The following is a 15,669-nucleotide window of genomic DNA, read 5'->3' on the forward strand; positions in this document are numbered from 1 at the left end:
AACCAGAGCCCAGTCTGCTCTGCTTGGTTAGCTGGCCGGCTCTGCCCCTTAGCCTATCACGTACAATGTCTTGGAGCGCTAGCCAATAGAAGCGCAAGTGATTAATAGTTATGTCATTATGTTACGTAAGTAAACAAAGGAGTCCAATGGAGGCGTTTCAGGCGACCCCCCAGGAAGAGCGCCAAAGCAAATGTAGCACTCTTCTGTAACGCAATTTGGGCCCAAAAAGACTTTCACAGTGAAGAGACCACTGTTAATCAATATATTAATTTGATAGCTAAATGAACTTCCCAGAACACTTTTACAGCCCTTATTTTAAATGATTAGGGTCTAAAGGTTTGTTAAATGATACGAGAGAGCGAGATCAGAGGCTGTACTTCAGAAATATGATTGGATATCCTTTTTGAAATCTACAGTCGCACCATTTTGAGCTTCACGCGCCACAGAGCAACTCTTATAGGAATGAACGAGGCACCGCCTATGTCGCTGTATACAGGTTTTTTTATATATATATATTCATAGTTTTAGGCAGGGGGATAGTGTGTGGGGGAGAAACTTAGACTCTTCTTTATTTGAATATACTAAATATGCTGATCATTGTGTCTGTCTTCATACCTTTGTATACCGTCAATCTGTGTGTGGGCTGTTTGTCATGTTTTGGCCACAAGAAAACACTAAGGGTAGACACGGGCTGCCACCTGACTATTTAACAATGTGTGTTTTCCATGTAATCCACCAAAATATGATCCATTTATACCTTATTGTACTTAATAATAATCTTTAGGAAGAAAAAAAGAAAAACATGTTGTGATACCTGATTGTCCAGTTTGTGTAAGTATTTTAGTAATGTTGAAATGATATATTTATACTGTTTTGTCGTCTCAATAAATATGATTAAAGCACATGTAGAAAAAAACAATAATGTGCCTGCTTGATTATTATCCTTTGTTTCAATATATGTCTTTTTTGTTGTTGTTATTGTACCAGATGTTTTGTAACAGATATTGTTAATTTTGATCGCACTGCCCGGTTGACCAGAAAACGGAAATGACACTTTAGACTAAATAAACTGTCAGTCCATATGCTCGAAAAATAAGACCAGTACATACAAATGAGTATAATGTAAAGCTTGGAATAGCAATTATGCTTCTATGTTTTTATTAAAAGTTTTCTTAAAAACTAAAATTGAGAATTTCCCCATGCTTATTTCTTAATTCAATGTGATCAATTCTAGAACTACTACAAGTATTCCTATTTTATTGTTTTCTATGTATTTTACTCCACTAGATTTCAGAGGCAGAAAGTACTTGTTTCTCCATTACATTTGTCTAATAGCTTTAGTTACTTTACAAAATACAAAACATTGTCTTCCACTTCCTGTCCAATGTTTTTTCAGATTGGGTAAGTTATACGTTTAGTTATTTAAGTTGTATTTAGTACATTTTTACACTTTATTTACATGAAGTTGAAGGCATATTATTAGGGTTTGAAAGCAAGACTACGACTTGAAAGTGAGTATCTTTAGTACATCTGCAAATGTTTCCTCTTGTCTACGGCAGCATAATCAAGGCATAACTAATTTATGGTTGCTTTGCATGCGTCAGCCACAGTACTTAAATGGGAAATTCAGATGTTTCAAAGTAGGTCAATCATGTTAATAAAAAGGAAAAAAAAGCGTTTAGAGATTGCCTCCATTGAGTATCTTGGATCCAATAAGGATGTGTCTTTACCGAATCCGCCTCCAGTCGCTTCTCATCACTTCTTCATTCAGGGGCATTTTGTGTTGCATGGCTCCCCTGATGAGAAGAAGTTGTACACGTTGACCACTGGAATCATGGTGACAGCCCCCAGCAGAGAGCCCAGCTGCACCCCCGCTCCACACCACACCAGGGCGCTGTGGCCCTCGTCACGCAGGATCACACCGATGATCACCTTCACATAGGACAGAGTGAGGATAAACAGGATCCAGGCCAACACCTGTGGAGGGAAAATAGAGGTGAGTTAGAAACCTAAGAAATACTCTTTGTATGCCCATGTGGTTTCTTAGTTAGATTCACACACAAGTTAAAGCAGCGTGACTCACCATGATGACCCCCCCTGAGGTTTCATTAACCAGCAGTGGGCATGGGCTCAGCACTGCCATGGCTATTATATACACTCCAACTCCACTTCCTGTCACTGTGAGCGCTCCCATCAACAGCAGGGATCTGAAACCACACGTTGGAAATGTTATGAAATGTCACAGATCTAAATTAAAAAAGGACAAGCTTATTGTCTTAAAATGGTTTTTTTAAAAAGTTGAAATAATAACAATTACTGTCTTTAAAAAAAATTAAGATAGGGTTTGACGTGTAGAGCTGAACATTATTAGTAGCCTATCAAGTGGAAAATATTTTGATAATTTATCAATCGTTTTATTTATTTATTTAATCGTTTATTTGGCAGGGACAATGCACAGTAATGAACACTTAAAACATTCAAATGTATCAAGCGTAATAGTGCCAGATTTAGCTTTGAGTTAGTTTCCATCCGCAGTCCCTCACATGAGTTATTTAGTAAGAAATATTTGCAATTTCCTGCTTTTTAGATATACTGTCTTTTGGGTTTTAGACTATTGGCTGTACATTGGGCTCACGGAACCTGTGCAAAACTATTCATTGATTAACAAAACAAATATATATAAAGGCAGGTTAATCAATGATCATCAATACAAATAGTTAAAGTTCAAATGAATGTTGTCAGAGAATTACATATTATTCATTTTTTCACCTTCTCATCCAAACAATTGAATTATTCTATCGGGTTGTGTACACAAAGTCTGCTATCATTTATTTGTACATGACTTTTCTTAATACCAGAGATCTGACCAACGCTATGACAATATTTCAGTCTTTTTTCAATAACAATCTGTTTCCTTGGTACGGAACACATTTTTCAAATAAAAATATAATCCATTATATGCATTTTGCACTGAAACCTTATTAAATATATCTTATACATATAATCACATACATTTAAAAAAAAAATCATATTAAAGTTGAACACAGTATGTCCACATTTAAACAAATTTAAAAAACATATATAGTGGGGCAAAAAAGTATTTAGTCAGCCACCAATTGTGCAAGTTCTCCCACTTAAAAAGATGAGAGGCCTGTAATTTTCATCCTAGGTACACTTCAACTATGAGAGACAAAATGAGAAAAACAAAAATCCAGAAAATCACATTGTCTGATTTTTAAAGAATTTATTTGCAAATTATGGTGGAAAATAAGTATTTGGTCAATAACAAAAGTTCATCTCAATACTTTGTTATATATCCTGTAATGGCAATTTCCTGTTTCTATGTCCAATATATTTTTGTCATTACGTCACAGAAGGGCTGAAGAGTGATCCAGACGCAGACACAAACAGATGAGTTTCCGGTCCTTTGTTGCAGTTTATAATGATGTTTATTCAGCGTTTACATACCAGGGTTTAATTGTACAGTTTTAGTTGTTGTGATGAGCATCTGCCGGGCTGGTGGAATCGGTATGCTCTCTTCCTTCTGTGTCCTGCCCTCTCCTGTCACCTATGACCTCTTTATATACACCCGGTGCAGCTAAACCCCGCCACCAAGTGTTCCAAATAATATTGCACTATACATATAACTTAAATAAACTGACACACCAACAACACCCATAAAATGGCTCCTACATATACTTTGTTGGCAATGACAGAGGTCAAACGTTTTCTGTAAGTCTTCACAAGGTATTCACACACTGTTGCTGGTATTTTGGCCCATTCCTCCATGCAGATCTCCTCTAGAGCAGTGATGTTTTGGGGCTGTCGCTGGGCAACACGGACTTTCAACTCCCTCCAAAGATTTTCTATGGGGTTGAGATCTGGAGACTGGCTAGGCCACTCCAGGACCTTGAAATCCTTCTTACGAAGCCACTCCTTCGTTGCCCGGGCGGTGTGTTTGGGATCATTGTCATGCTGAAAGACCCAGCCACATTTCATCTTCAATGCCCTTGCTGATGGAAGGAGGTTGTCACTCAAAATCTCACGATACATGGCCCCATTCATTCTTTCCTTTACACCAGGGGTATTCAACTAAAATTCAACGAGGTCCAGTTAGAGAAAATCTCCCCATGCAAAGGTCCGGAACATCAACATGTCTAAGTTGCTTTATGAATTAGTGTGATATAGGGGTGTAACGGTACACGTACCCGTACCGAAATTATTCGGTACGGGCCCTTCGGTTCGGTACAAGTGTGTACCGAAGTGTACCGAACGAATATAACGTTAAACGTAAAAAATTGAGAACGTGAACAACTTTTTGGAAATAATCTCAGGTGCTGCGTCGCAGCATTCAGAGTAATTTGGTCACATTGGGTTCAACGCGTCATAGAGCGAGCAAGTCATTTCATTGGATGAGAGGCATACTATGAGAGCTGGTCAGAGGGATGCGTTCAAATGTAGTCAGTAATTTGAGGAACTGTCGAAAATTAATGGCGAACGCAGATAAAGTTGAGCTCGAAAATCCTCCAGCATCATTGAAGTCTCCGGTTTGGGAACATTTTGGTTTCGCAGTTACGTACAAGAATGAAGGACAAAGACAGGTGGCCCGAACCAAAGCTGTTTGTCGGCATTGTTCAACTTACTAAAATTGGTTACGTGGCTGGCAATACATCAAACTTGCACACTCTTGAAAAGGCATCACCCGAACGTGAATATCACCGGTACCAAAAGAAAAAAGACTGAAGTGCAAACCCAACTCCCGCTAGCATGTAAGCCTCCACCACTCGCAGAGAGTTCAGACCGAGCCAAAGCTATTACAAATGCCAAATATCCTTATGTTGCCATGTTAGCAAAGCGCTACCTGGCTGTATCTGCTACCTCTGTCCCTAGAGAGGGTGTTCTCCACAGCAGGAGACATTGTTAGTGCCAGCAGATCTGCCCTTTCGGCAGCAATGTGGACAAGTTCATCTTTCTTTAAACAACATGAAAATACAATGACAAGCAAGTCATAATGTCAAACTGGCTGCTTAGGTGCTAGTACAGTACAGTTCAAATACAGATTATTTCAGTTCATCGAAAAGCTGCACCTTAATGTTTATTTTATTATATTTTGTATTTATTTGAGTGAATACATTATTCACAGTTTAATAATAATAAAAAATATATATATATATATGTTTTGTTTTGTGAAAAAAAATGCTGCTGTACCGAAAACGTACCGAACCGAACCGTGACCAAAAAACCGAGGTACGTACCGAACCGAAATGTTTGTGAACCGTTACACCCCTAGTGTGATATATATTGAAGTAGCCTGTAGTTTTATCAACGTCTGCATGTAATCAACAACTGACTGCCAATCAAATAAAGAAAGTACAATTAAAAAAACAACTATTTATTGTACATGTACTGGCTTAAGCAGGGGGACACGTCTGGCACTGCAGGATTTGAGTCCCTGGCGGCGTAGTGTTGTACTGATGGTAGCCTTTGTTACTTTGGTCCCAGCTCTCTGCAGGTCATTGACCAGGTCCCCCGTGTGGTTCTGGGATTTTTGCTCACCGTTCTTGTGATCATTTTGACTCCACGGGGTGAGATCTTGCGTGGAGCCCCAGATCGAGGGAGATTATCAGTGGTCTTGTATGTCTTCCATTTTCTAATAATTGCTCCCACAGTTGATTTCTTCACACCAAGCTGCTTACCTATTGCAGATTCAGTCTTCCCAGCCTGGTGCAGGTCTACAATTTAGTTTCTGGTGTCCTTTGACAGCTCTTTGGTCTTGGCCATAGTGGAGTTTGGAGTGTGACTGTTTGAGGTTGTGGACAGGTGTCTTTTATACTGATAACGAGTTCAAACAGGTGCCATTAATACAGTTAACGAGTGGAGGACAGAGGAGGCTCTTAAAGAAGAAGTTACAGGTCTGTGAGAGCCAGAAATCTTGTTTGTTTGTAGGTGACCAAATACTTATTTTACCGAGGAATTTACCAATTAATTCATTAAAAATCCTACAATGTGATTTCCTGGATTCTTTCCCCCCATCCTGTCTCTCATAGTTGAAGTGTACCTAGGATGAAAATTACAGGCCTCTCATCTTTTTAAGTGGCAGAACATACACAATTGGTGGCTGACTAAATACTTTTTTGCCCCACTGTATAATATAAACATCAAGTATTTTTGCTATTTTGAGTACTTTCTTTGAAATACAAACAGTGTAAAAGCTGTCCAGATTGAAAACAAAAGACAATTTTGTGATTTTGAGCAATGTAATGGATTTATTTGGTTTATTTATTTTTTTAAGTATGAAAGAGCACACTGACCTTATAGGGAAGAACATTGCGATCAAGCAAGCCAGAGGGTTTGCCACAGCAGCCATGGTGGCAGACAGGTGATAGGCGTTGTTCCCGTATGGCAGGCAGGAGTAGGACTGCACCGAGGGGAGCACCACGTTGGTCAGAGCGTTGACCCAGGCCAGGACCACAAAGATATAAACCACCTGCGCCCAGCTGTAGGACCCTGCCCCGAAGCCGCTCCTGCGCTTCGTGTTTTCAGGTCTCAATGGATCCATCATGGGCTTCTCCTCCACCCACTTCCTGTTCCTCTGAGATTTCTCCTTCACTCGACCATTGGGGTGCTCCCTGGCCACAGATGGGTGGTAGTTTAGCATCAGGAACGCCAGCAGGCACACCAGCATCATGGCACTGAGGAAGAAGAAAAACACCTCCGCTGAGAAGTTAGCTGGCTGGTACTCGGCCCGGAGGTCAAGGGTCACAGAGCTGGAGGAGTTCACGGTGTGGTTCAGAGACTGAGTGCTGTTTATGCAGTGGACCACTCCCACCCCCTGGATCAGAGCCACCAGAGCAGGCAGCAGGCCGCTCACCCCCTCCCCGATGTAGTACGTGGTCAGGTACTGAGTCTTCAGGCGCATCATGAAGGGCAGGAAGGTGACGGAGGAAGTGCAGTCTACAGTCGCCAGGAAGAAAGTCAGGACCAGGAGGGCTACACTGCGAGAAACCCCTCCCACAACGACGGTCTCCTTCCAGAAGAATCCCATCAGGAAGGTCGCCACGGTGCCCACCCCGATGATCAGATATATGACGGCTGCTTCGTTCAGGGCGCCGGGCCGGAAGCGGTGCATCAGGGTGACGAAGAGAGGCCCGATGTTGGCCATCTGGATGAGGACGGAGAGGTACGAGGGCAGGTACCAACCCTCCGGGATCTGGGGCACGATCAGGGGCAGCTCCACCCACAGGCCGTTGATGGAGACCCAGGAGCCCATCCCGAACAAACACGCCAACAGGTGTGTGAGGAGGGACATGTTGGAGGTGTGTTACTGAGAGGAAGGAAATGCAACATTTCACATTAGTTTCACCCCAAACGTGTTAATCAAATGACTCGAGTCACATGACTTGACTCGAGTCCGACTCGAGTCACATATTTTTGGACTTGAAACTTGCTTGACTAACATTGATAAAAGACTTGACTTGACTTTGACTTGGTATTCATGACTTGAGACTTGACTTAAGCTTGAGACAGATGACTTGAAAGGACTTGACTTTTTAAAAATTAAATATTTGCGTTTGTTTTTGTATTGAGATATTACGTTTAGTTTTTTGGAATGTGATTGGGTGATTATAGCGACATGCGCACAAACCTGACAACCCACTAGACGGCAGGAGTGTCAGTTAACATGGCAGCGGCTAGCGTTACTCCAAAAATAGTGAAGTTTGGATTCAAGGATTATGTTGTCGATGACGCTAATAAGAAGAGAACAGCGGTATGCAGGGTCTGCAGCATAAAGATCAGGCGACCACCACAACATCCAACTTCATTCGTCACTACAACAAAACCCACAGAAAAAGGTACGTGCATGTGTTGTGTTAGCTAGATAGCTGACGTTAAGTTTAAGCTACGTTAGACTTGGTTTCAAATCGATTAAGCATTGCAAAGAGAAGACAAAACGGTAAATGAACACTAGACACCACCCAGGGCTTCATTTTGACTAACCTCGATTACTGACGGGCTGTCGAAGAGTGAGAGGAGAGAGAAATGAGAGAGAGAGAGAAGAAGAGAGAGCAGAAGTAGAGAGGATCGAAGAGAGAGAGATATAGAGAGCGACGAGAGTATAGAGAGAGAGAGCTAGTGCTTACTCGTAAGCTATCGCTCGCCTGCTATATATCATCTCGGATCTCTCTTCTTACTATGATCTCTCTCTATAGTCTCTCTCGCTCATCTTAGAGAGGATATCTCTCGAGAGAGGAGAGAGAGAGAGAGAGGCCTGTTATGTCCCCTGTTATTATTCAGAAGTTACTGTAATGTTGAATAATGTAGTTCATCTACTTTTAGTAGTTTGTTTAAATGTTTTAATTATGTTGTTTTTGTTTGTAGAAGTGCATCATTCCTTGATTTATTGTAAAATGAATCTGAACTTTTTTATCTGTTATGATGATAAACTGAAGCAATTTCTAAATTAAACCAATTAAGTGATTTTTAAATCGTTCTACTTAGTTTATAAGGAAATGATGAAGAGGAACAAATTAAATGATCTGAAAATGATATCTATGTAGGTGCTGACGCTGTTGGCGGTTCTAGTGTTAACATACATTTAAATTAAATATGTGTAATGGCAAATGCCATATATGATTTTCTTACCTGGAATTCTGCCTTTTTGAACAGACTTTTTGAGTCCTAGCTATATTGTCTGCAGTTCTAGGGTTAATATGAATCTAATATGATTGTCATCGGTCTAAATTAGATTTCAAATGATTAACTGTGTATGTAATGAAGATCATAGTGTGGGTTGAATCCATTTTCATAACCACTGTCTTGTAACTGATTTGAATGCGGAAACTGGGCTTATTCATCAGAATTTTGTATGACTTGACTTAGGGCTGCTCGATTATGGCAAAAATCATAATCTCGATTATTTGGGTCAATAATTGTAATTGCGATTATTAAATGTGATTATTCATTGACTTTGAAAACATCCATTTATTGGAGAGAAAAAAATGTGAACAGTATGTTTTTAATACTTGATTACCCTGAACTTTACGTATAATTCAAAAAATTATTTCAAAAAATTATAATAATAAAAAAATAGTCGTTTTATTTAGATTACGTTGTTTTCGTAATCGTTGCAAGCCATAATCGCGATCAAAATACGATTAATTGAGCAGCCCTAACTTGACTTGACTTGCTTGACTCTCATCAAAGTGACTTGGGACTTGCTTGATACTTGTAGGTCAAGACTTGAGACTTGCTCATGACTTGCACATGTAGGACTTACTCCCACCTCTGGTACTTGGTTTACTGCAGAATAATGTGTGGACCCATAACAATTGTCTTTCTCGTCACTAATGACCCTCTGAAAGTGTCTGTGGTGTCTTTCTCTGGGATTTCTCCTTTCATTTTGCTGTGCTAATATTTGCAATATTATCTTCTGGATTCTTTAAAGTGGACCTATCATGCTATATTTGAATAATATATTGTAGGGCCATACCTATATAAAACATGTCTGTGAAGTTTTTTTTTCAAAATACCAAACCGATCATGCATTTTAGCCAGGCCTCATTCCGCTCTATTTGGTCTATTCCAGCCCTGTCTTCACAAGGGCTGATTCTGTGGCAAATGAGCTGCAGCTGACCACGCCCCCCTGCAAAGGAGGGGGGGCGAGGCACGAGCGTCATGTTACCATGCTGTTACCATGCCACGCAACCTCTCATTCCCCTGATAGGTGGAGAGTTGGCCATATAGGCGGAGCTCCCCATTTCTGACGTCAGAACTATTTTAAATCTGTATCAGTCTGTATCAGATCCGTTGCAGCCCCGTTTTTAGAGATTTGGGTATGGAGGAAAAGAGAGAGGGTTGAGTTTTCTGACACTTGGTGAGTTCCCTGACACACCGGGGACACATATTCATGTATAAAAGACTTACAAAAGTGCATTTTGCATGATAGGTCCCCTTTAAGTAAGTTGAAGGAGAGTAACTGTATGTAACTGCACTTGTAATGTAATCAGTATTCTTTTTTTTATTGGTGCCTTTCATGTTCAGTTCAATGTTTAATTTCTTTAATAAAAGAGCATTTGATATTATACATTTTCATTTTGTTCCATTTCCCAAAGCAATTTATAATATTTGAGCTGTTTATGTGGTAAACTGGATGTTTATTTATATCAATATATTCATATTTTCAATTTTTACACGTTTAGCTTTAAGACTGTTTCTTTGCACAAACCCCATAGCTGCTAGCATGTCTTGCAAACAACAGACATTTTAGCTCAAGCTGAACATTGATATTCAGATAGTGTTTTATGCATTTTTGCTTTGTGTAAGGGTGCGGTGATCCCAAAAACAAAAATAAATATGACATGTCACTTATTTAGACGTGAGTTACATATATTCAGTACTGTGGGCAATCACCACAGGTTTAGGGTTTTAGGGGAAGTGTCTTGCCCAGGGACACAACAACATGCTGACTGCAGTGGGACTTGAACTTGCTCTCCCCTGACGCGAAGATCAGCGCTCTACCCCCTGAGCGCAGCCCTTCATGGATTAAATGTTGTTAATTAATCAATGTATGCATATTGTTTTGCTGTACTAACTATATGAACATTGCTTATTGTAGTACAGCTCAGGGTGTCAGTTTGTGGACCTCTAATTTGTGATTTCAGAAAAACATTCTGGTTTTAAAAAGGTAGGTTTTTTTGGCTTTTGAGCACCACAAACCAAATCCTGTAGCTTCTCATTTTATCGGCAATATCTGCAAATCACATCCAACAAATATGTATTGAAAGACGGTATTTTTGATTAATGCAAAAGTTGTTAGTAGTTTCATCCAAATATTTGGTTATGATAAAGATAAGCGACAGACGGCACGTGGTTAAGTATTTCAATGTCCTACGTGACAAATACACATTTTTGATTCACGCTTTGTTTAATACTGATGGTTAAACATTAAATATTTTTCTGGGTTAACTGTAAACCAACAAAGAATGACAAGGTCTTGAAATTATTAAAACGACATGATACAAAAGAGTTGCATATGTCAAAGGAAAACTCAGCATCGCAGATTAATGTGTTACCATGAGAAGCTTTAACACTCGTTAAAGTATGTATGTGATTCACTCCTGTAGTTGATTCATGTGTACTGTACTGTCTTGTCTCCTGGACGGCTTTTATGTTGTGCATTTCTCAGTTGCCACGTGAGCTTAACAGTGGTGAAAAGTAACTAAGTACATTGACTCAAGTACTGTACTTAAGCACAATTTAGATACTTGTACTTTACTTGAGTATTTCAATTGTTGTGCTACTTTGTACTTCAAATCACTTAATTTCTCTCCACTACATTTATTTAATACCTTTAGTTACTTATAAATATAATCAAGTGTTGAATCAGACTTTAGCTCCACCTGGAGTAAATTCACAAGCTACCCTGCAGTATACAAAGTCATTCAAACTAGCTGTACCTTTAGCAGCTTTGAGAACACTTTCATGATCAATCATTATAAAACATATCATATATATTATTCTGAAAAGGACCAATCTGCACAACGACTACTTCTGGTACTTAAAATATATTTTGATGATAATACTTATGTGCTTTTACTTGAGTAACATTTGCAATGCAGGACTTTTACTTGTAACAGAGTATACACTTTTACTGAAGTACTAGATGTGAGTACTTTTTCCATCTCTGTAGCTTGCTACACATGCTTAAGGTTTTACATGCAAAGTGCCAGATTTCTTGCAAGTTATGTTCAGTTGTTTTCATTTTTTCAGGGTATGTTAAGCCCGCTTGAAACACTAAGCATACAGCAAGAAACACCACCTATGGTAAATATGATATAATCTATGAAAACATCTGACTAGTGCATTGTTTATTGTGAAAGAAACTGCATGCTGTGAAGTTTTTGATCAACAATACACAGCTAGAAGAGTCCTCGAAGCTAAAATAATAAGAATTCTCAGTTTGATCTGGAAGCAGAGACATGGTTTTTAGCTAGTTATATAACAATATGAAGCTTATAAAATCTCTGTACATAGATTACAAAGTTTACCCTGTTGCACGAACACTACAGTATTATTAAATAAAATATTGGTATGCACCCCTGCAGATACTCACATGCTGTTTGGTGGAGAGACTTGAAGTTTTCTGCAGACGAGGAAGCCAAAGTCCTGTGCAGTATACTGTATGTGTGTGTGTGTGTGTGTGTGTGTGTGTGTGTGTGTGCGCGCTGAGGTTATTAAACCCTCCTTGGGGTTAGTGGGTGTGGGAGCATGTAGCCAACCATGACACATGTTTAGTTAACCGATCATTGTCTCAACCTAAAGTACCTTCACTTTTAGGATCATCAGAAGACATCACATGTTCTGATTGCCTCCACCAGTTTGCACTCTTCTCACCTTGAGGCAGTCGGCGAATGAGTGCGATGATTCAAGAATCTACAGAATTCCTGAGGGGATCATGGGAGCAGAGCTGAAAATGACCGGTTACACAACGACATGTTTCATCAGCTGATTCAAAGACAAGTTATTTTAAATCTCCATCCAATTATTTTCGATATAATAAAAGGATGTATATAACCTTATGTAATCATTACAATTATTGTTTTATTTACCAAAAGGATACTGATGATTACATTGATAATCTGAGGAATCAAGAAAGATAATAGTAATACAAATAATTATAATAACAATAATAATGCAATAATTATTGTTATATTTATAATTTAAATGTGTTTATGAAGCACTTTCTTTTACAGCAGTGCTCTTTAAAAAAGTGCAAACATGTATTACAGCAACACAAAACTAAAGCAGAAAGGACATAAGAAAAGTAAAAGGAATAGAGAATTACACTTATTCACTATATTAGATATTCATGGACAAAAAGATTTATATCACTTTTATTTTGTTCTTATTTATCTTAAAATCTATCTCTTTTCACCCTCTGTCTGAAACCAGAGCCCAGTCAGCTCTGATTGGTTAGCTGGCAGGCTCTGTAGTGATTGGTCAACCTCTTAGAGATGTGTCGAAAATGTCACTGTGTTACACAGTGATGTCACTGTGTTACACAGTGATGTCACTACTGGGATAGAATACCCGTGGAGGGAAAACAGAGATGTTGGCCCTTGCAGACCATTTACATGTTCAAAAACCTATAACAAATTAAGCAGAAGTTTTCCTTTAATATTACAATATTGTTTTGTTTACCTAATATATACTTTATTTTCATATATATATAGTAAAATACATATTTATTCTCTAATTTTATAAATGGATACTAGTCCAATATTCTTCAACAGATCTGCAATTTTCATGTGACTTTGAAAGCTCACCTACACAGAATGTGTAGTCGGAAGAATTAGTCAGCCATTTGCCATAGTTCATTTGAAGTAATTTTTTAGGGTCTTTGGGATCCAATAACATAATTATAATCCCATTAGCATCCGGAAATTGATAGGTAAACTAAAAGGGCTTGATAAAGCAGTTTTTTTTTTTTTTTAAACCAACAGTCAGCGAGTCCCAAAATCTGAAACAAGACCCCTGTTTTAACCTGTTTAGCCCGAGAGCCCCCGGTAGAGGGCTGCAGGTTTTTTTTCTCACGAAACTGTGTCTCAGGGCTTCTTAATATTTAAAAAAAAAAAACTATTAATGTGTCATACCAGATTAACGGGAAGAAACTCAACTAACTGACGATACGAACCATTTTTACCAAAACAAAACACCAGTCTCATAAGAAGCGTCTAAATGACCCCTGAGCGAACAAATGCTAACGCACTTGGCACAGAACTCAAGGTAAAGATACCCTTATTACTTATCGTAACTGCACATACAAGATATCCGATTAAAACTGAGATTCCACAGATTATATAGGTATTAGTATCATCATTGAGCGATCAGAACAGAACAGACATCACAACACGTAGCATTACGGAGCAAACACGGGAGATCGTCTCACCTTAGCTGTTATTCTGATCAAAAGTCGTGTTCAATGGCATCAAAACGATAAAACGCTGCTGAGGGTTAATCCATAGGTTAATCCAATGTGTCTGTCACCAGCCTTGGTGTTGGGAACAGGGGGTCACAGGTTCAAACCCCACTGCAGTCAGCATGTCGTTGTGTCCTTGGGCAAGACACTTCACCCCAAATTGCTCCTGTGGGCCAACCCAGTCTCACAAAAAATGTAATAACTACGTAGGACGTAGTATTTCTACAAAAACGCCTCTGAAATTGTAAGATCCCTACGTTTTTTTTCACCATTCATTCCAATGGCTGGCGTCTATGTCACGTGATCTTCAAATTTCTCCCTGCAGAAAAAAAAAACATGGCCGAACTTCGTTTTATTCTCGGTGGAAAATGCCTATTTTAAAGTTAGTTTGGCCATTAAAATGCGTTTTGATGTCATTTGGTGCGAGAAATATGAGTTGTTATTTCAGATTATGTGTGCAGTGGATGTACATGATGTTTAGTTTGCTAGTTATTACGAAGATTACTTCAGGAAATTGGAGAGACAGCAAGCGCATTTCGTGGCATCTGCAGGCAGTGGCAAGTCCTTCCGGCATATGCCACAGAGGCCGCTACTCTGTGGTAGCTGTGGCAAGTCCTTCCGGCATATGCCACAGATGCCACAACTTGCCGAGGCATCTGCCGCTGCTCAACGGGAGTTGCCACAAGATGCCAGAGTAACGGCCCCTACACACGGCGGCGTGCGTTGCCGCTTCAACGCTTCTGCCCATTCACTTTGAATGGGGTGACGTCACGATTCGCCGAACTGCATTGTGGGAGCAAAGCGTAGCTTCTCTCGCGGTGCTCGCTGCAAAAGTAGAGCAATGTTCTACTTTTGACGCTTCGACGGAGGCGTTAGCCAATCGAATCATATGCCAGTACAAGCTCTAGCCAATCAAACCGCGTGCTTGGGTGTCTGGGGCGGGAGATTCATGTGATTGGTTGTTGGTCGAGTTTCAGACCCCCCCGCCGGCAAGCGATAACGCACGCCGCCGTGTGTAGGGGCCATAAGAGAACGTTTACGGTAGCTGCCACTCGCCTTCCGTGGCAAATGCTGCTATTTAAACCCGTATTTATCGTGTAAAATGTCGCTGTTTTGGCATGACTTTATCGAACTGATCTGTACACAGGACTGATGATCTGTTCACAGGACTGATGGTCCGATCTCTATTTTTTAAACATTATAATTTCTATTCAATTTTACTTGGAGCATGGTTTGCTAAAATAAACAAACGTGCTATATTTATGATGAAATATTGGCGAGTGAGGGTTGCAACGCCCTTGGCAATTTTCGCTTCTCGAGGGGAGTTTCCACTGCTTGCTACGATAAACCAGGTGTATGACTAGTAAAGACAAATAATTAACAAATACATATCTGTATTGACACAGCAATGTGTACACTGGTGTTATTAGACTTGGCTACAGACTTAGGGCAGCTGTAACTGATTGCAGTTGCCACTGCTAGTGAGATGCTAAGGTTTACTTTATAAATTAGGCAAAGGACTTATATTTGCCCCATGCCTTCAGCAGCAGCAGGCCATTCACTTTGATTTGATCCAGTTATGAAATGTCATCATTTCGACAATAAATAAATGCTACATAAACGTTATCTTGCACGTTTTATCGAACCATCTCCGTTTCTAACTTTCATTATATTTAAAAAGAGATCTCTCT

The 15,669-nt window shown here is 39.6% G+C and overlaps 1 protein-coding gene across 1 annotated transcript; it reads right to left on the reverse strand.

Annotated features, from left to right (window-relative positions):
• Window positions 1-214: 214 nt before the first annotated feature.
• On the reverse strand, window positions 215-12,138 carry si:ch73-196l6.5 (riboflavin transporter 2). Its single transcript, XM_034236043.1, has 4 exons — window positions 12,113-12,138; window positions 6,312-7,324; window positions 2,084-2,207; window positions 215-1,977 (listed from the first exon to the last, which is right to left on the reverse strand). Exons 2-4 carry the CDS (start codon window positions 7,307-7,309, stop codon window positions 1,768-1,770), a joined length of 1,332 nt encoding a protein of 443 aa, XP_034091934.1. The 5' UTR covers window positions 7,310-7,324; window positions 12,113-12,138; the 3' UTR covers window positions 215-1,767.
• Between the last annotated feature and the right edge of the window lie 3,531 nt (window positions 12,139-15,669).

The sequence above is a fragment of the Gymnodraco acuticeps genome, unplaced genomic scaffold, assembly GCF_902827175.1.
Source record: "Gymnodraco acuticeps unplaced genomic scaffold, fGymAcu1.1, whole genome shotgun sequence".
Lineage (NCBI taxonomy): Eukaryota > Metazoa > Chordata > Actinopteri > Perciformes > Bathydraconidae > Gymnodraco > Gymnodraco acuticeps.